Here is a 23761-nt window from a genome sequence, read left to right as displayed (position 1 = left end):
TTCCTCCATTAGCAGCACGTACATACATGCGTGTTAATTATTTGCTTTAAATTGCATCTCACTCCATACTGTTCTGCTGATTTTCTCCCTGGAAAGGCAAGTTACAGAGCAGATGACACCCTGGTAAATTCGAGTCTCCGGCATATCCTCTTCTCCTGATTTTTTAGATCCAATTAGGTTGCTGTATAGTTGTCATCAGCCTCCTTTTGCATCCCCCTTCGGTCTGGGGGTCCGGCCCACCTGGTTTCTCACCCTGGCTCTGTCTCTCTTCCAGTATTCCCCCAGCATGACGATGAGTGTGTGATTTCCCTCCCCCTCCTCCTCTCCAGGATCAAGAGAGTCAGCTGCCGTTCGGAGGATCTCAACGAATTATGCAAGAAGAAGAAGAAGCTAGGTGTATGGGCAGGGAGACGCGTGGCGGGGGCCAAAACCCCAGGTTTAGTTTCATGCAATAAAAAGGCTGAACTTTTTATTCCATAAAACATGAAGGACAAAACTTAAAATATTTCAAGACATGACAAGACCCTTCTTTGTGCAGAAGGGTTTATATATGTACATGACACTTCTTTTTGGAAACAAACGGAAGCCTCTAGCACCCAACTCCGATCTCTTTGCTTTGTTCTTTTAAATAAAGACAGAAACCGAACCTGTTGTATGTTTGTGCCGTGCGACACCAGGAAGCTAGTCTAGATATGAAATCTCATGTTGTCTCTGTTGTAGTCATTTTTTTAAATAAACTGGACAGTTTACAATGGTGGTTTTCGTTCAGAAGGCCTGGTTGGGTTTTTTTTTGGCTTTGGGTTGGTTTTTTTCCTTTTTTCCCTTTTATTTAGGTTTTTTTGTTTGTTTTTTTTGGTTCGTTTGCAGCACAACGCTTCCTCCTCCAGTTAACAAGATCTGCTTTGGGGAAGAGACTCCACCACCTCGTTATAAACTTGTTAACGCAGGTGACCCCTTCTAGGATCACATCCTCGAATGAATCGTGATCTTGCTCTCTGTGACTGTGGCATGCACTGTGTTAGTCTTTCCCCTCCCTTCTCCGAATACAAGAAGAAATCTCTGTCCCTGCCCCAGAGTCCTTCAGCTGGTTCACTGCAAAAATTGATTTTTTTAAATTATTTTTTTTTTAATCCATCTAAAGAAAGGGTTAATCTGACCTAGGACTTTGAAACTCTGATCTCCAGCTAACTTTGGGGTTTTTGTGGGGGGGGATTATTTGCTTTGGGGATATTTTGGGGGAGTTCTTTTCTTTAGAGGTGTGCTCTTGTCAGGGTTTCACTTATCTATGATTTGGAACTGGATGGAGATATTTTTTAAGGAATTCTTGTTGTTGAAATGTAACCTTGCTATTCTGTAGGCTCGCTCTGTAATAAGAAAATAAAAATTAATGGCAAGCATCGAAGGCCCTTCCTTCTGGCGGGAGAGGAAGGGACGAGCCAAGGCGGCGGGTTGGGATCTCTGTACATGACACTACCCTGTAGTTTGGTCTTTGTTTTTCTCCAGCTCCCATTTCTGCTCCTTGTATATCATATTCTGTAAAATATTCTCTCCCTTGGATTTGACCTTTGTGCGGATTATTGAAAGCATTGTATCTTGTTTCAGTGTTTTTTCTTACCTTGTAGTCTGGTTCGAAAATTACTGAGAGGGGAAAAAACAAAAGTAATTATTATACATTGTAGTTTGTGTACGATATTTGTTGATAATGTTTTATTAAAGGGATGTCTTTTTTCCGCACCCCTTCATTGAAATGTTTTTGGGGAACATTTGGCTTGTTTTTATCATTCTGACTGCAAGACATGAGATGACAAAACTTTTTTTTAGTGTGTAATGCGATTATTTTTTTTTTAATGTTTGCCTTCTTTTTCCTAGGCATTTGAATTGTGCTTTACCTGTAGCAAGTGGCTGGGGAGGGAGGGGCGGGTGGGGTGGGGGGATGTGAGGGCGTCAAGTCTCATAGTTACAGTCAGGTTAATACTTTCCAAGTAAATCTGAGAAATAACCAAACGCAGATTTTAATATACCCGGGGGCTCCCCAAGGGGTCAACTTCTTTTCTGCCTTCCACCTCGGTTTTTTTCTCCTTTTTTTCTTTTTTTTTTTTTTTTTGTTCCGACGTGAGGAAATGAAAGGACCGGTTTTAATGTATTTTAAAATGAATAGCTAAATTATTGTCTCCATTGGTATGGGATGGTTTTTTGAATGAAACGGTTTTCCCCCCTTCTCCCCCCCCCCCCATGCTGTAATAAATATCAACATAAACATTTGATTTCGGTGCTCTGCCGTTTGTTCCTGGTGTTGCTGCCAAACCCGGGGCGGGGTATTTTTTTTTATGACCTTTCATTTACCGAGCACCAAACCCCGGGTTTGGGATGCGGGAGCGGAGGCGATGCAGAGCCAAGAGGTGGCCGGCGTTGGGGCGTCTGGCTGAGGCTGGGAGGGTGGACGTGGATTCGGCTGTGGTGCAGGACCCGGAGGGCTGGGAGAGGTTTGGTTTAATGATGCTCGCTTGGTTTTTGCTTTGGTTTTTTTTTAAGCATTTTGAAAACTCGGCTTTTAGCCTCGGAAAATGGTCCTTCCTGCCTGCACCGGGCTGAGGATGCGCTGTGCCAGACCCTCTCCTGGCTGCAGGAGGAGGGGGGCTTTCTGGCGATAAAAAGGGAAGAAGGGGGGATTTTTTTTTGCGCCCTGTGCCCCAGGGTTTCCCCACTGGAGGCTGGAGCAGTTGGGGCGCCGGCGTGGGCGATGGAGGACGGCATCCCGTGCAGCCGGTTGCAGATCAAGGGGGCACTGGGAGAGGAGCTGCGTCCCGCTACCTGCCCTTGCTGGAGCCCTGCGCCGCTGGGAGGTAAGCAAGGGAGGGGAAGGGATGCGAGTTTTCTATTAAAAAACCCAAATGCATACACATACACAGGCTGGCAGCGGGGCCTGCCGACCCGTCCTCGGGCGAGGGCCGGCTGCGGCGCAGCGTGGGTGCGGGCACCGCTGCGGGACCCAGCCCGGCGCCGGGCCCTGAGCTGGCCGCTGGAGGCGGAGAAGCCTGGGCAGGGCTGAGCTGGCTCCCCGGCGGGCAGCATCGGAGGCTGCTGCCACGCGTGGGGAAATACCGGGGCTTTTTAGGTCTTCAGATGGGTGGTGGCAAGTGCCGGGTGCCCGAAACCCTCCCGGGAGCTGCTGTCTGAGCCTCGTTCTCTGCCTTTGACCAGCCCAGGCAGGATATGGCTGGCTGCGATTGCGCAGCTTCTCTCCCTCCTCGCAGGAAGGTCCAAGCGTGGGCTGAGGGTGCGGGGGGCTGCGGGCCGTCCTGGAGCTCTGCTGGTCCTGGGGGACGCTCCCACCCGGCAGCGGCACCCGCAGCCGTGTCACCGCTGGAAGTCCGGGAGCGAGAGCCACGCAGCCACGGACGCCGGCGGAGCAGAGGGGTACGGGGGCGACGGGCTGGATGTCCGCTGGGTCTGGGAATCGCCCAGCAAAATCATCGTGCCTGCAGAGCCCATTAGCATGTAATTAACAGCCGGTCCGAGGAGCGGTGTGTGTTCCCACCCTTTGCTACCGGCGCAGGTTTGCCTCCGGGTTAACGCCACAGACGTCCTGCTGCGGGTCCACAGCCGTCCCCCGATGCAGTTTTTGGTCCAGGCAACCACATCCCGCTGAGTTTTGCAGAAAGTAGCATGTGAGCATTGTCCATCATTAGGAAATGTGATGCCCAGGGGTAATTAGTTGATGCTGACGAGGACCTCCTGCCCTCCTGGCTCCCTGGGGCCGTCTGTGCCGGCGCTGCTCGGCTGCCTGGAGCAGTGGGCAGCATTGCTGCTGGTCAGGTTTACTGCGCGGCGTAGAAAAGCCCTTCTCGCAGGTTCTTAACTGGGTTACAGGTTAATTTTACTAAACACTGCCATGAGAAACTGCCAAGTTCCCTCCTCTAAACATCTCCTGAGCCCAACCTTAGGGATAATTGTCTCCCACATCAGTTTTCATTAAATTAAATGCAGTAGGAGGATCTGAACAACCAGGGGCTCCGGTCTGAGCACAGCGTGTACTTGCCGGCGCGATGAGTGCAGCCCGTGGAGTCAGTTCAGGAGAAGGAAGTATGGAGTGGGGGAGCCGGGGCGGCACACCGGGCATCATCCCCAGGGCACGCTGGGGGCCAGATCCTGCACCAGCGGCTGCTGAGCGCTCCCCTGGGCAGCCAGGCACTGCCTGGTCTTCATCTCGGACTCCAGCCGCCCTGTTCTCGCATGTTCTGCTTCCCCCGGCTGCTGTTCATTAAAAGTTAATGCCTGGTTCTTGGTCTGTGCTGAGGTAATGCCATTCATCTGCTGACAAGCCTTTATAATTTATTGATGCCAACCCAGATGTGCATCTGTGACCCACTGTCCCGCTCTCAGTCCCACCTCCCTCAGCTGGGCTAGTCCCAGCAGGGCACACTGGAGTAACGAGCGGGTGAGGCATGCGTAGCCTGCTCGGGAGGACCAGCAGGTCACCACACACGCGTGCACGGCTGTGCGTGGTAGGGCTGCTCTAGGGGCTGCCTGGTTCACAGACCTCATGCCTGCACCACGATGGACCAACCTGAACACCCAGCCCAGGTGCCAAGCTGGGATCCCTGCTCTGCCCCCCTCGAGTTCCCCTCCCGGTCCCCAGAGGAGCTTACCCAGCACAAGGATCGGCTGCTCCTTCCAGCAACAGGCGAATGCTGCTTCCCCCCTCACCACAGGCGAGATCAGCCCGGAGCAAACCAAGGACATGGTCTTGCATGCTTATGTATGGTCCCCTCATCTCAAGTGGCTTCCTAATCCCTCTTGTAACCTGCTGAAGCCTCATTCCCCTGCCGACTATCCCATACCTTACTGCTTTTACCAATTTTCAAAATTGCCTTTGTCCACATCTTCCTGTGCTCATGCTTGGTCTCTGCTCAGTCTGGGAGACAGCAAGACTCCAGCTCCACTTAGTATCTATCTCCTCTTCTACTGCCTGTCCTAATACAGTTGTCTTTGTTGAGAGGTAAAGCATCTAGAGGGACTTTGGCTCTTTCCCACGTAGACCATCTTCAGAGATTCCCACACCTACTAGAAGCATGTGAGGTGTCCCCTTTCTCCACACCCGCTCTCTGCCGCAGCCAATCTTCTACCAGGTTCCTTAGTCAAAACCGCTACAGGATTTCCTCCCCAAGATGGGTAATGACCCAAAGCTGGAGGGCTGAGGGGATGTCGATAGCCCCAAGGCTGTTCAGCAGCATCCGTGTGACGGTGCAGAGAGCCAACAGCCTCAGGAAGGAACACCTACCAGAACGGTCTCCACAGAGCACAAGTGTATTAGAATATATTCCTAAGTAACTGGGTGCAAATTACAGATCTGGGCAGATTTAAATCGATGAGCGGAATTAGGCACCCCTGGAGCAGGCAGAATGAGTGCAATGCTTACTATATCTTCTCCCAACTATTGAGGGACTTGTTAATTTAACTTAGAGCTGACACATCCCAATCTACTGGATACAACTGTTGATCTCAAATTTGACTAGTGAAAAGTCTGTGTTACGATACCTGCAGAGTAGAGCTGTCTGATGGATTCAGAATGGAACACACAACTGGGGTGTTCATCCAGAGAGCCAGAGAAAAATCACAGAGCACAGACCAGTCTCTGACACAAGACACTGAAATGAGATTAATTTCTTGGAAATACGTTCTTCCACACCATAAAATAGCACGGGCTGTCCCATTCCTTCACCTGTGCTGGAGGGTATCAGTGCAGAACTGCAAAACATTCTACATTTGGTTGGAGCTAATTTAGCCTTCATTTTACAAAAACCACACTAATCCCCCCGTCTTAAAAAGAATATGCTTCCTGCTCAGTTAACTCTGTGTGGCAGGAAGAAATTCTTCCTTTGTGTTTTTAGCGGCAAATAGCAGCTACCTGGCACCAAATTTTCACGCTACATTCTACACCACTTTCCCAAAATGGACAGGTCTCTTCATCCAGGATCGGTGGATAAAAGAACTGTGGTTTTATACATCCAACAAAGCAATCTCACCGATTATGTGCTTTGGGAACTAAGCGCAGGGCAGCACGACGCATCCCAAAGCAGCCAGGAGTAAAACAAAGTAAAAGCCAGGCAGAATGAAAAAGGCTCACGTCTCAGGCTCCCCTCTTGAAGCTTTGTAAGTCTCTTCCACACACACTGCATTCAGAGGTGCTCAAAGCAAACTCGGAAAATAGGTTTGAGTCTAACTCTGTGCAAAAGCACACCGAGAGCAGAACCTGCGCAGAGGAATAATGACTGGCTTATGTTCTTTCTACGCAATGGTGGAAGAGTGCAGGAGGATGCATTTGATGACTCTCTCTAACCGAAATCCAGAGGGGAGCTCCTAAAATGAAAGGGTTTCTTCACGCACAATTTAGTTTAAAAAAATTTTTTACTTTCAGTAACAATATAATTTATTTTTGAAAGTAAATTAATCCAGCTTGCTTTAATTATGTGATGGTTCTGGCAAAGAGAAGCAGCAGGTACAGTTGGTGAAGTATTTTCATTTGAGCTGAATTTCACACAGTTCCATGCAGATACAGTGCCAGAAACTTCTTGAATGTGTCTGGCTGAAAGCCATATATTCCAGCGGGCTTCTGCAGAGAAAAAGACATGGATGCTCAGTTTGCAGTGAAGTGATTAATGTAGACAAACAACGGCTTTAAATACGCTTCAATAAGACTTCAGAGGTGGTAGCTTCCAAATGGTGCTCTCCCTCCCCAGTAGTTCACCCAGGGCTTGTCTGTGGGCACTTCCACTGGTATAAATCTCAAACGGCATAAGCCCTTTGCCCATCAAACCGAGACACCCTCCTGGCGTAACCAGGGCTGACAGCACTATGCTCTATTTACTCTACAGCGAAGCTGACAGTTGCATGTAAGCACTTCCTTCACCAGAGCACGAGTTGATTTTAAACAAGCATATTATGAGATGGTAGATTACAGATGGGGATATCTTTATGTAGGAGTTCGTATTAAGCTTGGCATGTGGCTTGCACGCTATGCACTACATCAGTGCTACAAATACGCCCTGTCAGTAACACCTGCTTAAGCAAGAATGAGGCCAGTGCCTGTGTCAGGTCCCTTCAGCTGGTTTAAAACCCACACTGAAGCTCTACACCAGCACCCAAACCTCCAGCAGAGGGGAAAGGGTAGGATTTCCAGGACCATTTCCCCAGTTTCGCTCCAGTTCGCTTACCGTAACAACTCTCTTCTTGACTTCTGGAATACATTGGGCTTTTTCATACAGATTCTGATCAGAGTCAATCCAGACTAGATTTTTTATGCCATCACTAGAGACAAGGTCTGTTGTATTTAACTGGAACACCATGAACTGGAAGAGCTGGCCATCTGTGCCAACACTTTGCACCACTACTGGCTGCTCCAAAACCTTGGGATCGTTCTAGGAAAAAAGGTGGGGGGAAGAATGTTTAAAAAGCCAGTTACCACAGAAATTGTACGAGTACTTGCTGATTCTGCATCTTCTGCTTGGTTTAAAGCCAAGATTTTAATAAATGTATTGTTACCTTGCCCAGAAAATTACTCTAGTCAAACAAGTTTTGAATGTAGATGTTGTATTTTAATTAAAATTCCTCCTTCAGCCAGCAATGGAGTATCAATTTACATACTGAGCTGTGGGATGAGTTAGACTCTTACAGTTAAACCTACTCCCTGGTTCCTACTCATTACCACTCTAATGCATGTTACATCATGAACACACTCATTGCTGAGAGATCTTTTTCTGGATTAGCAGAACTATACCTGAAGGTTAGAGCTAGACTTCTGGACTGGGAAGCTCAGATTTGAAAGCTACTGTAACATGCCACAGCAAGGGAATTTCACGACTCTTTCCACTAGCTGCAGCTTTAGAGAAAGAACAAAGGCCCAGCAAGTCAGCAGCAGTCTCCAATACGTACCCCATACAGCACCTTAGCCTTTGCCAGTGCATTGCCAAAAGCAAACATCAGCATTTTAGCACGAAGTTGTTCTGGTCTGAACCTGTTAGTACGAATGTTGGCCGATTCCAGGAAGAACAGAGTGTGAGGATGAGAGTACGGATAACCATCTCTAAAACCTGAATGGCAGATAAGTCATGTCAGAAATCACTAAGCAAGAGACCTACACAGCCAATGTTTTCTCCCATATCCTCAGGAACTGTTAATTTTCCAGGATTTAAGTTCTTCTCCGCAGTCCTGCTTAGGCCACAGTATACTCACAACAGGTCTGAAGCACCTGCACGGCACACTCTGTGCCCAGCTCCTCTGTCCCCTCATTCCCACGCACCCCCTACCCACACCTGTCTCAGGAGAGGGCAAAGACTGCAGGTTGACCCAAACGCTTAAGTCTGACAGAAAATTACTGATGGCTATATTTACCTGTATCATTGAGCTCTTTGTACACCTTCACTTCCTGAAGATCAATTGTAGGAGAGATGGGATAGAAAGTCTCCAGAATGTGTTCTTCAGTGGCCAGTATCTCCTCCTTGGAAGCTACTGGTGGTATTGGGGCCACAGAGTTCATAAGTATTCCATTCAGGCCTCGGACCTGAAGGAGAATGGATTCTGGGGAGCGAAATTAGGCTACATTCAAACATTGCCAAAATGAGATTACGGAGAGATGTATGTTCCCCTTTGGGCAGCAGCATTCTAGCAAGCCGCTGTTCTGCGAGGCTCACTCTCTCCTCCTCACCTCCAAACTCATCTTAAATAGTAGCTCAGCTGTAGGTTCTTCTTCTAAAATACCAATGTCAATTGCTGGTGTTAGTTTCTTAACTAAACTACTTAAAAAATGAACAGAACAGATCTTGGACACAAAAAAATAAACAATCAGCTCTAAGACACTGGGTCTCTTCTCCCACCATCTTGTCCATATTGTCTAACACCCTAATAATCTCCTCAGGGTAAGTATCCTGTCACCATCCACAGCTGCCCATGCTTACAGCACTACTTAAGACTGAAAGAATTACTTGGTTCCAGAAATTGTTTCGTTTTTTCCAAGTCCTCAGCCTTAAAGCTAGCGGCTTTGTTACCCCTCTCACGTTAATGAAAAGAGCTAAAAGCTTCCACCACGGCAGCAACTAACCTCTTTCCCACGTAGCTGATATCCTGTAGTTTCTAGCCAACATTCTTTTAGTCAGAGAAGGATACTTCATAGACATTAACCGACATAAATGTATCAAGTCTTCAAACAGTACTGGGCTTCAGAATGAGAAAAAAAATGGTCACATAAAAAAATGTTAACCTAATGGCAGGCAGATGCTTCTGGAACATGAATGCTGTAACATTACTGTATGTAAAACATACAATAGCGTAACATTTCCAAACAGCTAACACAGATTTCAGATTAATATCCCACACACCAGTCCTGTTCCAAGTTGGCAGATATAACGCTTACCATCACTTATTTAAAAACTGACATTCTGCCTCAGCTACAAGTAGATCTCAAGTTGAAACACAGACCTTAGCCTGAAAGTAGCTTTAATGTAGACTATGTGTTTACATTGCTACTGCTGTCAATATTCAGAACTGTGGGTTTTTGGTTGTTGCTGTTGTTTGGTTTGTCTGTTTTACAAGTTGACAACCTGATACAAAGGGTCTAACAGTTCTGCACAGTAAGTGAATCTCTCAACAGTAGATCTATGTATGACTTTTCTTTGTAGTGTTAAAAACTCTGGCTCTTAAGTCACCTGCTTGATAACTGGCTTACGGTAAAGCCATAACCACGCAGCTGAAAGGCTTTCTCTATAACTAAGGACTTACCAATAATTTTCTCTCCTGGGAACAACTTCCGTCGTGTCCCAGAGCCGTGCATGTGAGATCACATGCTTTACCCTCTCCTCGTGGCCCTCGAGCTGGTGAGCCGGGTTCTCAATGATGCTGAGCACCGATGGGGGTAAGCCTTCCACCAGCTTTGTCTTGGTGAGCCACTGCGCTTGACGAACTCCTTCGAACAAAAACCAAGAAAATACGTTATTACCGAGGCCGCTGGGCAGGCTGGCAGCGGGCTGACAGCGCAGTTGGCTCATGAGGCAGGGTGGGCTCTTCACTGCCTATGTTTTTATACACTACGTGAGGGGAAACCTTGGCTGGCGGTGAAGGGCAAGTGCTTGAACATGCTGCACGGCCCGGGGCGGCGCTGGCGGGGCGGAGGGGGTGGCCCGGGCCGAGGAGGCCCGAAGAAGGGCCGCCGGGCCGGTACCTTCCAGCATGCGGACGCGCTGGTGACAGATGTAGCAGCCGCGCTCCTTGTAGAGCGGCATGTCCTCGTAGCGCGGCCCCGGCGAGTGCCAGGGGTCGTGCCAGCCGCGGTCCCAGGGCGGGAAGCGCGGCCGGGCCAGGCCGGGCACGAAGTGCTGCCGCCCGGCGTACGTGATGGTGTCCAGCTCCACCTGCTCCCGCACCGGCCGCTGCTCCACCGCCTGGGCCAGCACGTCCGGCGGCGGCCCGCGGGTGGTCCAGGGCGTGCGCGGTAGCGGTCCGCGGGGACGGGGCGGCTGCCCGCGGGTGAGAATGCCGCGGGTGAGGATGCCGCGGCCCCGCGCCGCCGCCGCCGCCGCTCCCACCCGCCTCAGCGCTATCGGCGCCGCCGCCGCCACCACCATCCTCCTGCCGCCGCCTCAACACCCGCCCGCCGCCATCTTGTTACGCGCGGCACGGCGGGAACGCGGCAGGAGGGCCTACGTTCCCCTTCTCCCTTCCCCTCCCCCGAGTGACTGGCGGCGGCGATGGCCAATGGCGAACAGGCACCCCGCAGTAAGGGCGGGTCGACAAATTGCCTGGCGATGGGGGTGGCTTGCGGGTGAAGGGCAGGTGCCATGTTGGTAAGTCAGCAGGAGGACAGGGGAAGGCACCTCACTTGTGTCGGGGAGGGAGTTGGGAGACTAGCCCTTAGGGGCCGGGGACGCGGGTGGGGGCCGGCTGGGGGCCGGCTGGGGCCTGCGGACCCGCTGTGGGGGGGCGTGCCCAAACCTCTGGGCACGCTCAGTAAGTGCTCGACACTATAAACCTGGCCAAGCCCGAGCCTGGAGGGTCTGGACTCCACCCGCGGCCTGGCCGGGGTCGCTCTCCTTAACAGCCCCCAGGGGAGCTGTGGGTGCACAGAGCCCCCGGCCGCCTGTGGTGAGCAAGACCGCTTGCCTTTTGGTTCCCTCTTCTTCCCTCGTAATGTTAGAACGAGCATATGTGTATTGCAGGGGTGAAGGTCAGTTAATTAATTCCCCTCGAAAATGAAGCTGCTCTAAGTGCTAAGTGTTCTCTTCCTCCTCCTTGTCACCTGTGGCTTTGTAATTTCCTCTGGACCTCCTTTTGTTTAAACGATAGAGATACAAATGCATTAGGAACAACATTAAGCCAGCCATTGCGTAAAAATAGCAGAGTCCCTGAGAGGTCTGCATGTTGATTTTGGTTTGAGGAGCATTCAGTTTGAGTACAGCTCTGTTTCAAATCCTGCTAAGAGAGAAAAATGCTGCCTGTGCTTCTTGCCCTTTCCTATATGTCTGCATTTAAAGCCAGACTCAAATCTGCTCATAACCAGCATTTTTTTATTTGCCTCTGACTTTAGCCTGTTTGCCTCTAGTCTCTTGGCTCTAAACCCCCCTCTCAGCTTGCTGCCCTCCCCCCATTTTAAAGCAGTGCTCCGGCAGGCCCTGTCATGCCTGTTGGGGTTCATTACCCATTCTCATAGACAGAGCTGCAGATTTTTAAGATGTTTCTGCTCCAGGTGACCAGGCCACTCCTTTGTTGGAAATCACCACATCAGAACAAGCAGGAATAAGTGTGTGCCTGCTGCTGCTGGAGGTAGCTTTGGCTGGGCAGCCAGGCTGGAACGCGGTGCCCTCTGAGGCTGGGGGGGGTCTGCTGTGCAGCTCTGGGCCGATGGCTGTGACGTTTGGCATTCCTGCACCGGACAAGGCAGAGGCAGCGAGCACTTGAACGAAAATGGAGCAGTGCAGGTGCCAGATTGGCTCACAGGTTTTCAGTTTTCTGAGTCCCCTGAGATATATATGCAAGACGCTCGAGGGAGATTTCTCAGTCCTCCAAATAATGTGCAGCTGATGAGCACGTGCCACTCTTCATCGTCCTGTTTTTGATGCAGGGCTTGTGTTTTGCAGACAATGAGTGGAAATGAGGATGACTGGCTGGGTCTCAAACCCCAGGAACCTTCTCCATCCCAGTGCTGCGGCAGCGGCTGCAAACCCTGCATCTATGATGTATACGAGAAGGAGCTTGAACGATGGGAAAGGGCCAAAGCAAAGCAAGACAAAAGCCTCCTCATGGAAAGAAAGGAACAGGTCAATTTATCTTCATCACATCCTAGAGCCTGTGCTTTGATGGTACTTGTTAGCGTGTGGGGTTGTGGTGATGGGCGAGGGATGCAGCAATAGATTAGAGAGGTGCCTTAAGAGAAGGCTGTAAATGTAATTCCCCAAACTCTGCCTTCACAGCCACCCTCCCCCTTGCCTGCTCTCTCCCTGCTGTAATGTGATTTTCCAAGTGCCGAGTTCGCCCTGGTGTCGCATTACAGCCCTGGGTCTGCAGCTTCTCCTTGCTGGGGTACCCCAGCCAGACGGAGCCAGCCTCTCTACAAAGTGGAATGGGTGAAAGGCACAAAGAATCACAATTTTCTCTGTTTCCTCAGAGAAACTCGGTTTTCCTGACCTTTTTCATCTTTTCCTGGTTTTTGTACTTGTATGTTGAGGATGAAAAAAGCTGCGTTGTGTGTGGTGGAACAGTTGTCTTCAGAGCATAATTTTAAGCTTGTCAGTGCCCCTTTACGTAACATTAACTATGCTGGGTCAAGCAAAAATGATCAGCGTTGACACAGCTAACAATATTTCCTATTTGCAGTGGTCATCAGTAGGTTTCAAAGTTGCCCCCAAAGCAGCGCTCAGCTCTTCTAGCAGTATTATTTCTGTTTGTTTCCAGACATGAGAAAATGATTGCAGTGAGTCATAATAGGATGACCTTGCTGTAAGGTGTAAAAAAATGTAATTTAAAGGGGCGGGGGGAGTTGCGAGATCCCAAAGTGCATGCCGCAGAACATGATAATGAATCAGCAGAGAGCTGAAATTTGCGCTGGGCCACAGCATTTAATACGTGTTCTTCTGGAGTCCTGAGTATCCCCTGCACTAAATTAGCACACACGTTTGCTTCCAAAGAAAAATGAAATAATAAAAGACACCATCTAACCAAGTAATTATTTATTGTTGTTCTTGCAGAGCAATAATTCAGAACTGAATCCAGATACATTTACTGCATTCACCATAAGCTCGGTGGAGCAGCTAACAGAGGACACCTACCAGTACAAATTTGAATTACCGGGAAATAGCAGTCTGCGATTGAGTTTAGGACAACATATCGTGTTAAGGTATTGTTCTCTGTGCTAGTTAAACAGTCTGCATTATGTAACCCAAAACGTAGGTTTTTGTCAATAGACAAAGGCTTCATACCAGGCAAATCATAATTTCTATACCTCCACAATGACACAGATGAAAGAACTTGTGAGCTCGTTAGCTCTACTAATTTTATGGTAAAAGCCATTCCAAAGCTGTATTTTTCTTCAGCATTATCCTTGTGTTGGTGGGTCAGACAGAATTAGGTGTGATTAAGAAAATCCATTGGCAGAAAGAAAGAGTCAAAGAATAGATGTTACAACAGATTATTTACTCCACCATGCTGGGATGAAGACAATGAGCTGTGCTTACTCCAGAGCATGGTATTTTAGGCCGTGTATCTTGGGGTAACTCAGCACCCAGGGTCTTACCCCTGGTGTCCGGGCATTTCCTGACTGATTTCTAACAGAACAACTCTCCTGCATAGTTTATTGCTTGCCAGAAAGGAGCCACTTAGGAAAAGTTTGTGTGTCTCAGCCATCTGTGGTGATCATTGCCAGATAGAAAAAGTCATGTTATGATGCCATTGATCTGTATCTGTTGACGTTATTTCTACGTTAACAGCTGACGTGTACAGCTGGCTGGCTGCTGAAAGCACACGCTTCTCCCTTCAGACATCTCTCATAATGCACCAGAGGAAAAGATTTGGTTGCTTCAATCAATTGCTGTAGTGAGCGTAAGAGCAGGGTGGGTATATTCTGTGGAAAGTGAAGACTTACAGGAAAATACAGTGTATATTGACAACACCTCAGGTCAAGGCTGTGCCCTGGCTTTCATTATTTAGTTACCAGATGCTGTCCCAACACAGAAAGGAAAGTAGACCCCAGCCCAAAAGGGATTGCAAATTTACCATGAAAATATTTTTCTCTCCCCTTTGCCAGTCTTGTATGTTCAGCTGTTTCTCACAAAACAGCTCAAACGTCCTTTTGGGGATGTGTCCACAAGCTGAATATGTGGTACAGCTGGGGCCACCACTGGGTAAACAAAAGATGCATTTAGCCATTACGTTCCCCCTGGATTTTTACCCCTGGAAGGGAAATGTTTTGCATCTGTGCACAGGCTGGACCATTGGGAAGAGGACCTGCTGCCTCCTTTGTCTCACAGAGAACTGCAGGAGTTTGGTAATGCCAGTCAATGACCCAAGTCACAGCGGGTTCCTGCATCTCTCTCCTCAGAGGAGTGGTGAACGGTTTGGAGGTGCAGCGAGCCTATACTCCGATTAGCCCAGGGAACGCTGAAGGTTACTTTGAAGTTTTAATGAAAGTAAGTAAACCTGTACAATGTGGATTAGAGTCTAAGGTGCGGGGGACTGTTTTCTTTAAGAAACAAGCACGCTGTCAGCACTTCAAGTGAGACTCTTAAAGCCTGCGTGGACTGTTTCTGTGTTTTGAAGCAGTTGCGCTTTGCTAATAAAAATTGCAGTTTTTCCCACAAAACTGAAAGCAGAGGAAGGTGACACACAAGTGCTTTGCAGTATAAGCCCTATTAAGCAGTTGGGAGAGCCTCTCAGGAGCCCTGTGGTCACCAGTGTGGAAAGAGGTGCCCATTCCACTGATTTCGTTGTGTCTTTTCAGGCTGTCTTTGGAGTTGCATCCAATTGTCAGCCCAGTTGAACCCCTGATTTTGGGAAGTCTTTGCCCAGCTGTTCCCCCCCCCCCCCCCCCCCCGATTTGCTTTAAGAACACTCCACAGAAAAGTTTTTCATTTTGTTTAAAAATGTAGTCAGACAGTAGGCAACTGTTTCTAGTTTGCAGGCAGAGCTCTGGAGCTGCCTGCAGTCTGAGAGGGGCCCTGTGGCCCACGGGCATAGGCTGCACCTATCGGGGCAGATGGGGTGGCAGAGCCCCATTTTGGATGAGTGTCCTGGCCGTTCTGGAGGCCACCACAGAATGCTGGTTGAATTCAAAAGGATTTTATAGAAGAAGTTGGCTGGAAATTTTTCTAAATAAAGTCTGTAGGGCCCTCATAAATGATTACTTTGTATGTAGAATATCGAACTGAAGATTTTTCCGATACTGTATTTGTAAATCACTAGTGATTCCTCAGGGCAGACGCAGACTTCAATATAGGTGTGAAATTCAGAGTGCTGGGTGTCCCAAGTGGCTTGCAGAGAAGGACCACTTGTCCTCTGCCTGTCTTCCAGGATTTCACATTTTGGGGTTTATTATGCATTATAGGTTTGAACACAAATGCTGTTTTTAAGGGTACAGCTTCTATAGGATACCTGTGGGAGGGTCATTTCACCGTTCTTGTGGCAATTGGTTTGTGGTAGAGGAGAGAAATGTTGCATTTGAGTTGCATTAATAAGGATACGTTCACAGGATGACTGTGAAATTTCATGTATACTTGCTTATTACTCACAGGTTTTGCATTTCAATAATAATAGTAATGATTGTAATGATACCTCTCCTTTATATAGAACCTTTCATCCCAAAGGGAGCTATAGTTATTCTCTGGCAGTGACAAAAGAGGTTGGTAACACCCAGCGTAAAGCAGCCATTTTTATAACTCACTCTGTAGGTTGTGGTATATTTTACACTATTCAGGCAATTTTGGAAAGTACTATATTATTATTGTTACTATGCAATCCAAGCACTGTTCAAACCTTCTGTCTCCTGTTATTATAGCAATGCATTTGTGATACTACAGTTAAGAGTGAGGGAGTTGCCATTTACAGAGCATAACCCTCGTTTTGAGTGATTTTATAATGTTAGGGTTTCTCTCCATGTAAAACTGGGTGTAGAAGTTTTCCCCCAGGAGATAATTATTTTCTTCTTTTTATTTAGAAAAATTCATTTTAAACCCACTCAATCACTTCACACTTCAATTTTTGGAAATAATTTTGGTGAAAGAAGGATTGTTTTAGTTTCCATTACCCTGGTCCACTGGGAGTAGGCAGTAAATGGGGCTGACTTTTCTGCTCTTGCCTTGGTTTACTGTGTATGTTTGAAGAAGGTATGTATAAAATACTGCTCCTTTGATGCAACTGCACACTCTTTGCGTGAGACTTAGTACCTGCCCAGAGCCCTTTAAACGTAAAAATGTTTCTGGCAGTAGGTGAGAGCCTGGATGTGTGTATGTTACACATTTACCTTTTGAGTGTAACAACTGGTGCTAATAGTTCTTAATACTTCAGGTATCTTGTTTAAGTGAGGTTGTTAGTAGGGGAGGAGCATCTATGTTCTTTATTAGCTAACACTGCTTGCAAGCACATGCTCACTCACTGGCTTTTTCTTAGCTTCTTTGTGGTTCACCAATTTTGTTTGCCTGCAGTGCAGCTTGGTGGCCAGCCAAGGCACTGGGGTGTGGAGCTGGGCTTCTGTCCAACGCGCATGCAGAAAATACCCCAAAATACGCTTCTTTTATACAGGCTGGAGTCTTCGAAGGCTTATGTCACATCCCATCTTTTGACCTCTGGTTGTGTTGCCTTTCTTCAGGCTTATCAGTGGCATTGTCTCTGTGCGACACCAGTCGCCTGCCGCAGCTGTTGGGCTTATCTGCTCCTGCTGGTTGGACCAGCCCCTGTCCTCCGGCCAGATCGCATAGACCGTGGCCGTTCTTTTGCACACGTTTGTTCTCATTAATCATAAAGTGGTCATACATATAGGACATACATATACATATAGCACGTAGCAACAAGACTGCTTGGCTGAGCCCTTCTTTTTCCAGCTTCTCCTTGCTTCTTTGTTTCAAGCAAGCACTGACCCTTCCTCATCAGTCATGAGTGAGGTTAGCATTCCTGCAGGCAAAAGCCTAGATAATATTGTATGTGCCTGGTAGAAAGTAAGGCAGATTTTGCTAATGTTTTTCTTCCGTGAGGCCTAAATTAATGTATTTTTGAATATGTGAAGGTATCCCTTAGCATCCAGAGGATCTGTTCTGAAAACAAGAGTTTTATAAATGAGAAACCTAACTTTGGGTCACTAATTGTATCAACACAGCATCTGAGAGACTGAAAATAAAGCAAGAGTTATGCAGTGTTTATGTAACTATCAGTACCCAGAGGGCATTTCCAGACCCCATACCCTGAGATTTGGAGAACATTTGAAGGCTTGAACTGTGCTTTGCATTCAAGACACTCTTCTCTGTGTGCTTTGTAAGCAAGAACTCTGGAAATGCTTTTTCCAGTTTTGGAGATTCAGACTGCATGAGAGTGGGTTGTGTTTACATTATAGTCAGGCTGGAATGGATCCAATATGATTTAATTTAAATGTCTTTGTTTTGGGTATAACTTTGAGTTATTTTTCACATAGAATGATCTTTCTTTTTAAACGCATGAAATTGTTTTTTGTCCCCTTTTTGTTTAAATGTTGATAACTTTATAATTGACTTTAAGCTGGGAAACTTTCCAACTGAGTATAATTATTCTTTTCTTTTGTGCAATGTTTTTTATTAGTGCTACGAAGCTGGGCTAATGTCACAATACATAAAAACATGGAAAAAAGGAGACATGGTCTTTTGGCGCGGGCCGTTTGGAGGGTTCCCGTATCAACCTAATAAGGTTAGTTCCCGAAAAGACATGGGATGTTTCAGCTTGTGGCAGCTAGCTTTGTTTAATACCCCAAAGGGAAGGCATCAATTTGATTACTGTTTTCATTATTATTTTAGGGACTTCCTGTGTTACTATACAGTGCTATAGCATTAGCAGTCAATTGGAGAAAGTATACCGTATTGAACTGCAGAATATTTAAGAAGGAAGAGGAGAGGGAGGTGGACGGGAGGCTGGAAAATATTAGCAAGGCTCTCCGTTCATCACTTGCGTTAGAAGTTCCTGATGTGTTTAACAAAGGGAACTTTGCACCAGCAATGACTGTGGACTGGTTTTTGCCTTGTTTGAACCACATCGCAGTTTTGTGACTGAGCACGAGCAAAGGAGAAGTGTTGATCTTTCTCTCTCTCGGGTATTCCCTGAACTGTAGCAGCTCCAGTGAGGTGTCACATCAGCCAGCCGCTCTGCAAAGTTTGATCCCACCTGCTGATACCAGGCTCGCTGCAGAGAAAGGCAGATCCAGTTTCAGAGGAAGGCTTCTCACACATACTAATTTGGTTACTTAATTCTGACCTTTCAAATGAGAAGCAAAACTGAAATGCTGGTCATTAAGATCCCAAAGCCTTGTTTTTCCTTCTCCACATGCCTGGCCCCCCCCCTCCCCTCCCCAAGCTGGAAAATCCCAGTAGCCAACCTCCATGCACAGCAATTGTGTTCTGCTTCCTGAAATACTCTCCCTGCTGTTTTAGGCTACTGTTCACTTCTCTTCTTAAAAGCTTCCAGATAATCATTTGGGACAGAACATGGTCATGCCTAGAAGTGACTGCATTCAGGGGCTGTCCGGGTGATCTGTGTACATGCGGTTTGCAAGGCACTCCAGCAATCTTTAAAACAACTTGCTGTAGAAGAACTGTTTATTATTTAGGAATTATAACAAAGGTCTCAAATACTAGTTACATAGTAAAATTTTCCTTTATCTCTGTTTGCTGCCAGTAGAATAGGGTTCAGATTTGGGCAGATCAGATCCATTCACAATAAACTGCCTAGTCAAAACAGAACATATAAGCAGCCTCTGAGGGCTTAGTAGGGGCTTAAATCCCACTTCTGGCACTGGGGCCCTGACTGGCAGCTGGGGAAAGTGCTGGGAGCCTTCTGTCCTCCTACGCGCAGCACCTTGCTGCCTGAAGGTCCCTATTGCGACTAGAGAGAATGTCCACCCTTGCAGGTGGGAAGCACTATGTGCTGCTGGTAGCTCTTTGAGAAAAGTAAGATAATGCACTAGGAAGATATGTGGATCAGGATGGAGAAGAAACCATTTCCTGCAGAGGACGTGCAGGATTGTGCTTTGCAGCAGCCAATATAAAACACAAGGAGCATTTCCAGTGGGAAAACAACACACAGTGGGTCAGTGAAGAGTACTGCAGAATTGAAACTGAAATATAAATTGAAATCAAGCCTAAATGGTTATATTTAGGTAAAATCCAGTTTTGTTAGATTTGAGATATACATACACCCTGGAAGTGCTATCTGTAATCCTTTGCAGAAAAATACATTCTGAGATTTGAATTTGCCAGTTCATGACCTTCTGATATGTTCTCTCTCAAGCAACCCTTTACCAGTGTGGCAGCAAGGAGGAACTGGCCATGAGCACATTCATTTCCAGTCACCACAGCTCATTCAGAATTCTCTGTTTCGTTGTTAGCATGGAGAACTTCTCATGCTGGCATCTGGTACCGGCCTCGCACCAATGCTTCCCATCCTCCAGTCCATAACAGATGATGAAGAGGATGAAACCTTTGTAACTCTTGTTGTCTGCTTCCGTACCTTTGACAAAATTTATTTGAAACCTCTTCTCCAGGATCTGGCTCGATACTGGAACATCAGAATATTTTACATCCTAAGCCAGGTAAATAAATGGATATGAAGCACATTTGTGTTAGGGTTCTGTGTGCTGGGTGAGCCTCTGCTGCCTCTGCTTTTCCATGAGCATGATCTTAATTCTTTCCTAGTCATTGAGGCTATTTTGTGATACAGTAGCTGCTGTTCTTAAACCTGCTGCACATTCTCACACTGCTACCAGTCTGGAGAGTTGCAGGGAAGCAACCATTGCTGCTTGTCCCTCTTTTACCTCCTTGGTAGCTGTTCTGTTGGGATGGACCCACTGACTCATAATCACTGTTGATTATTCTCCCCCTGCCCTTCAGAAGGTTGTTGCTGCACCTAAACATTTGTGCAAAGAAAACTTGACTCTGGGAGACTCACAGCAAATAAACTATTTCTTCTTTACTAATACCAATTCCTTAATCTGTCATTATCTTCCATTCATTGCTCATGGCTAAAGCTCTCTTCTTCTAGTTAACACCAACTTCCCAGCCATTATTTTTCCCAGCTGACCCATTTTTAAACTACTTAAAGTTGTTTCCCTATTTGTAAAATAATTTTTTTCCTGCCAAATCTATGGGATGAGGGCATACCTCTCAGCGGTCTTATATTTTGAGCAGTCTTTTTCGTTTCCATTTGGTCCCAAAGTTGCCTGTGTTCTGCATGGATTTGGTGGTTGAAAATTACTTCCCTCAGAAATGAAGATTCATTGCAGTGAGGATATAGAAAGAATTATTTATGCTAAGGGAATGAATCCTATTGCATTTTTAGTTTCTCAGATGAATCATTTTTTGTATCTCTCATAGTGGATCTGCCTCATACATTATGTTCCACATATGGCCTCGGCAAGTTGAGATTGGGTGTAGGGAAAAGTACTTGTGACTTAGGCACCCCCTCAGCCGCTCTATAGAGCGTAGCTGGTAATTGTCTCTGGTGACAGCGCTTAAATACCCTTTTCAGGACAGTGCTGTCTCAAGAGCATGAGGAGGTCTTGAAATTCAATCAGTGAAGGGCGAGAAACTTGCCTGACCCCTGTCAACACCGCCTGCCCTATGTGTGCGTCTCTCTTTCTTCTCTTCTCTTAGCAGGTTTGTTGTGGTGCAACACTGACTCGTGCATCCTCCCTTTCAGGATTACATATCTGTCTGTCTCAGTATTTCACTCTGCTGCCTGTCGCCACCACATCTGAGCACCTTCTGCTTTTAATTAATAGCAGTAGGAGAGTCACCACTGGACCTAATGCCATGGGATCTCACATTTCTCGGTGGATCAGAGCTGTGTTTGGAGCAGGGCTGGGTTCTCTGCATTTTGGTCAAGGGAGATGGGACTGAAAGAAACTTGGGAATGGGAGAGGCAATAGAGAGGAATAGACTTGGGAATAGAAAAGGCACGGTGGGAAGTGGTTCTCAAAGGAGAAGGTTCTGCAGCATTTATTAGCGATAGCTACGCTCAGGTTTTGTTCAGTCCCCTTTGAGTGAGTGGCCAGGTCCGGTGGCAGGGAAAGATTTGATCTGGGCTTTGGAAGAGGAATCTGCTCTTGGGAAGGGTCAGTTCTACCCAGATGGAGTCAAAAGGGTGAAAAACATCCCCTGCAGTACTCTGAGGGGAGGAGGGAGATTTGTCTGTAAGAAATTAGTTCTCTTTTTTCATGTGGCACACTGCAAACCTTTTGCCTTCTCAGGAAACTTCTCTGGAAAAACTTCCTTGGAGCTATCAGGAAACCACATACACCGGTCGTCTCAATGAAGACTTGATGAAGATGATAATAAAATCCTGTCGAAGAAGGCCATTTGTATTAATCTGTGGCTCTTCTGCATTCAGTGAAGATATGAGTAGATACTTGAAAGCTGCTGGAATTGAAGAAAATTCCTGTTTTGTCTTTTAGCAGGATATTCCTGACCTGAGGAACCTTAGGCCGAGCCTTGGACTTCCTTGTTTCTCTGCAGACGTTGCTCAAAATCAGTCATCTCGATAGACTGAGTTCCTTGCGCATATATTTTCGTGGGCCTGTGGATCAAATACATGTCTCCAGTGTGATTCTCACTCTTGAGAGTGCTTTAAGGAATGGGTGCCATTCCAGAGTGGCTGCTACATGGTATGCAGGGAACAGCGTGGTAATTTTAATGACAGTCTTCATGTGCAATTTTGAGAGAGAGATCTCCTAAGGGTACTAAAGAGCATCCGAGTACATGGCTCTGCTGTAACGTGAAGACCAGTGACTTGCGTTGCAATCTGTGTCAGTCTGCAGTGGTATTGTGCCCTGTAGGCATCCAGAGGAGAGACTTGCCCTCAGGGAGAGGACTGCCTGGCCAAAGGAGCAGCAGAGCACTGGCCCAGCATGCTGGAGTCCATGGGGCTCATTTTGGTTGTGTCATTGTCTTGCTGGGTGATGCCAGGCAAGTCCCTTCAATCTCTCTGTGCCTCAGTTGCACATTACATGCTAATACGGAGAAGGCGGCACTGATCTTCTCTGAAAAGAGCCTTTCCAGCCATATACAGAAAAACTATATGTAAGGATGGAATTATACATGGTGCCCAGCGAGGACTTAGGCAGGCTGTCGTCCTGCCCTAGCACAGCCTTTATTACCTACCCTGGCCCTTAACCCTTGAAATGCTGCCTGGGGAGAAAAAGAGCATGTCCTAAAGCTGAAAGAAAGCATCTGGGTTGTAGCTGCTGTCTGTCATGGAGGATGGTTGGTTGCTTTCCGTGTCCCCTAAGTGTTGTGTAATACCCCTGGTTCATTAAATTGAACCTCTTTTCAAATTAACAGCTGTTTCTTTTTGTCACAGGACTCTCGCAGGTGCCTGAGGGGGTGCCCTGAGCGTACAGGAACACCCTGAGGAGTGACAGCTTCAGGGGGCTCTGCTGGAAATACAACCTTTCTGGACACCTTGGTGTTTTGCTGTTCGTTCCCAGTTCATCCTGTGTTGGGGATTCCCAAGCTGTGACAGATGATGTTGCATTATCATTCATGCCTCATTTTTTACTTTACACAAAGGAGATGTAGTTTTAAGAGTGACTCAAAATAAGCAGCGTGCACTAAAATGATGGCTCTGATTGACACGTTGGGAGGAAGTGTAGGTTCCCCTCGCATCGGTGAGATTTGTCACCAGTTACCAAATGCCTGCAATTAATCCAGTGTAGCTGCAGTTTTTGTTAACTTCATGAGCAAGGGCTGACAAGAAAGCCGTCTTTGTAACCCAAAATAGGGTTCTGGCTTTTAATGTAGAGAGATCCAGGGAAGTTGTCCAGGGTAGGTCCAAGGCAAGGTCTCAACTCCCATCCGAACTGTGCTTCAGCCACCATAAGCCACTGATGTAGTGGAGGTGTTTCTGCGCAGCATGAGGATGATAAAATAAGGAGTTGCTTTCTCTTCCTACTTTGGTCTGAGCTAGGAACACAGATAAAATATTTTCCTCAGATATTACATACTCTGAAAACCTTACTTATATACCTCTTGCTTTAAATACTCCGCCTTTTTGAGATTTTGCTAAAAATCCACCCAGCCTTTTTGCAAAGGCCTGAGGTAAAACTTCACGCTCGCTTCGGGAAAGCGATGACTTTCTGCACGAAAGCTGGGACTGTTCCTTTAAACGCAACCCCAATATGTCTGGGTATTTCAGCACATATGGGCCACCATGGTTAAACCCTACCCAGCTGGTCCGGCCGTTCTGCCACGAAGCCTCCCGTCTTTGTTCGTGGCTAAAAGGGAGGGTGGTGAGAGACGGAGCAAGCTGTGAGTGCTGCGGGTTGCAATCCTGCAAAGGCAGGCGGAGGTGATCCATGCGGAGCTGGCAGCCTGGCTTGCTGCACCGGAGAGCACGAGGGTCTTCGCGAGACATTTTCCGTGGGGGGAGAAGGTGTCCTTGGAAGTATGAACTCGAAGGGGCCTTGAAAGCGCCCGTGGGCACTTTGTTCTCTGTTTTCTGCCCTTCCCTCCCTTCCCCATCCCGCTTTTTGTCATTTCTCAAGCTGGCTCACACC

General features: G+C 47.3%; 3 protein-coding genes across 9 annotated transcripts in view; 2 read left to right on the top strand and 1 right to left on the bottom strand.

Annotated features, from left to right (window-relative positions):
- Positions 1-430, top strand: part of SSBP3 (single stranded DNA binding protein 3) — a gene marked incomplete at its 5' end in the record, with an annotated part of 53301 nt that extends 52871 nt beyond the window's left edge. For all 7 annotated transcript variants that reach the window (XM_082003119.1, XM_082003120.1, XM_082003121.1 and 4 more), the window contains one exon: positions 275-430. In XM_082003119.1, the coding sequence (XP_081859245.1) occupies positions 275-304 (30 nt within the window). In that variant the 3' untranslated portion in view covers positions 305-430. The remainder of the gene's footprint in view (positions 1-274) is intronic.
- Positions 431-6535: 6105 nt separating this feature from the next.
- On the bottom strand, positions 6536-10672 carry MRPL37 (mitochondrial ribosomal protein L37; the record flags this gene model as incomplete). The annotated part of the gene is made up of 7 exons (XM_082002822.1): positions 10214-10672; positions 9775-9958; positions 9098-9213; positions 8392-8577; positions 7933-8090; positions 7215-7418; positions 6536-6613 (listed from the first exon to the last, which is right to left on the bottom strand). Exons 1-7 carry the CDS (start codon positions 10614-10616, stop codon positions 6536-6538), a joined length of 1329 nt encoding a protein of 442 aa, XP_081858948.1. The 5' UTR covers positions 10617-10672.
- Positions 10673-12128: 1456 nt separating this feature from the next.
- On the top strand, positions 12129-22666 carry CYB5RL (cytochrome b5 reductase like; the record flags this gene model as incomplete). The annotated part of the gene is given in 10 exon segments (XM_082002719.1): positions 12129-12305; positions 13233-13381; positions 14582-14669; positions 17803-17907; positions 19568-19594; positions 19598-19801; positions 21458-21628; positions 21723-21840; positions 21843-21871; positions 22567-22666. Coding segments are annotated over 10 exon segments (1119 nt in total). The 3' UTR covers positions 22618-22666.
- Between the last annotated feature and the right edge of the window lie 1095 nt (positions 22667-23761).

This window comes from Phaethon aethereus, assembly GCF_964289735.1.
Source record: "Phaethon aethereus genome assembly, chromosome: 8".
Taxonomy (NCBI): Eukaryota; Metazoa; Chordata; class Aves; order Phaethontiformes; family Phaethontidae; genus Phaethon; species Phaethon aethereus.
This window is presented reverse-complemented; position numbering and strand designations above follow the sequence as displayed.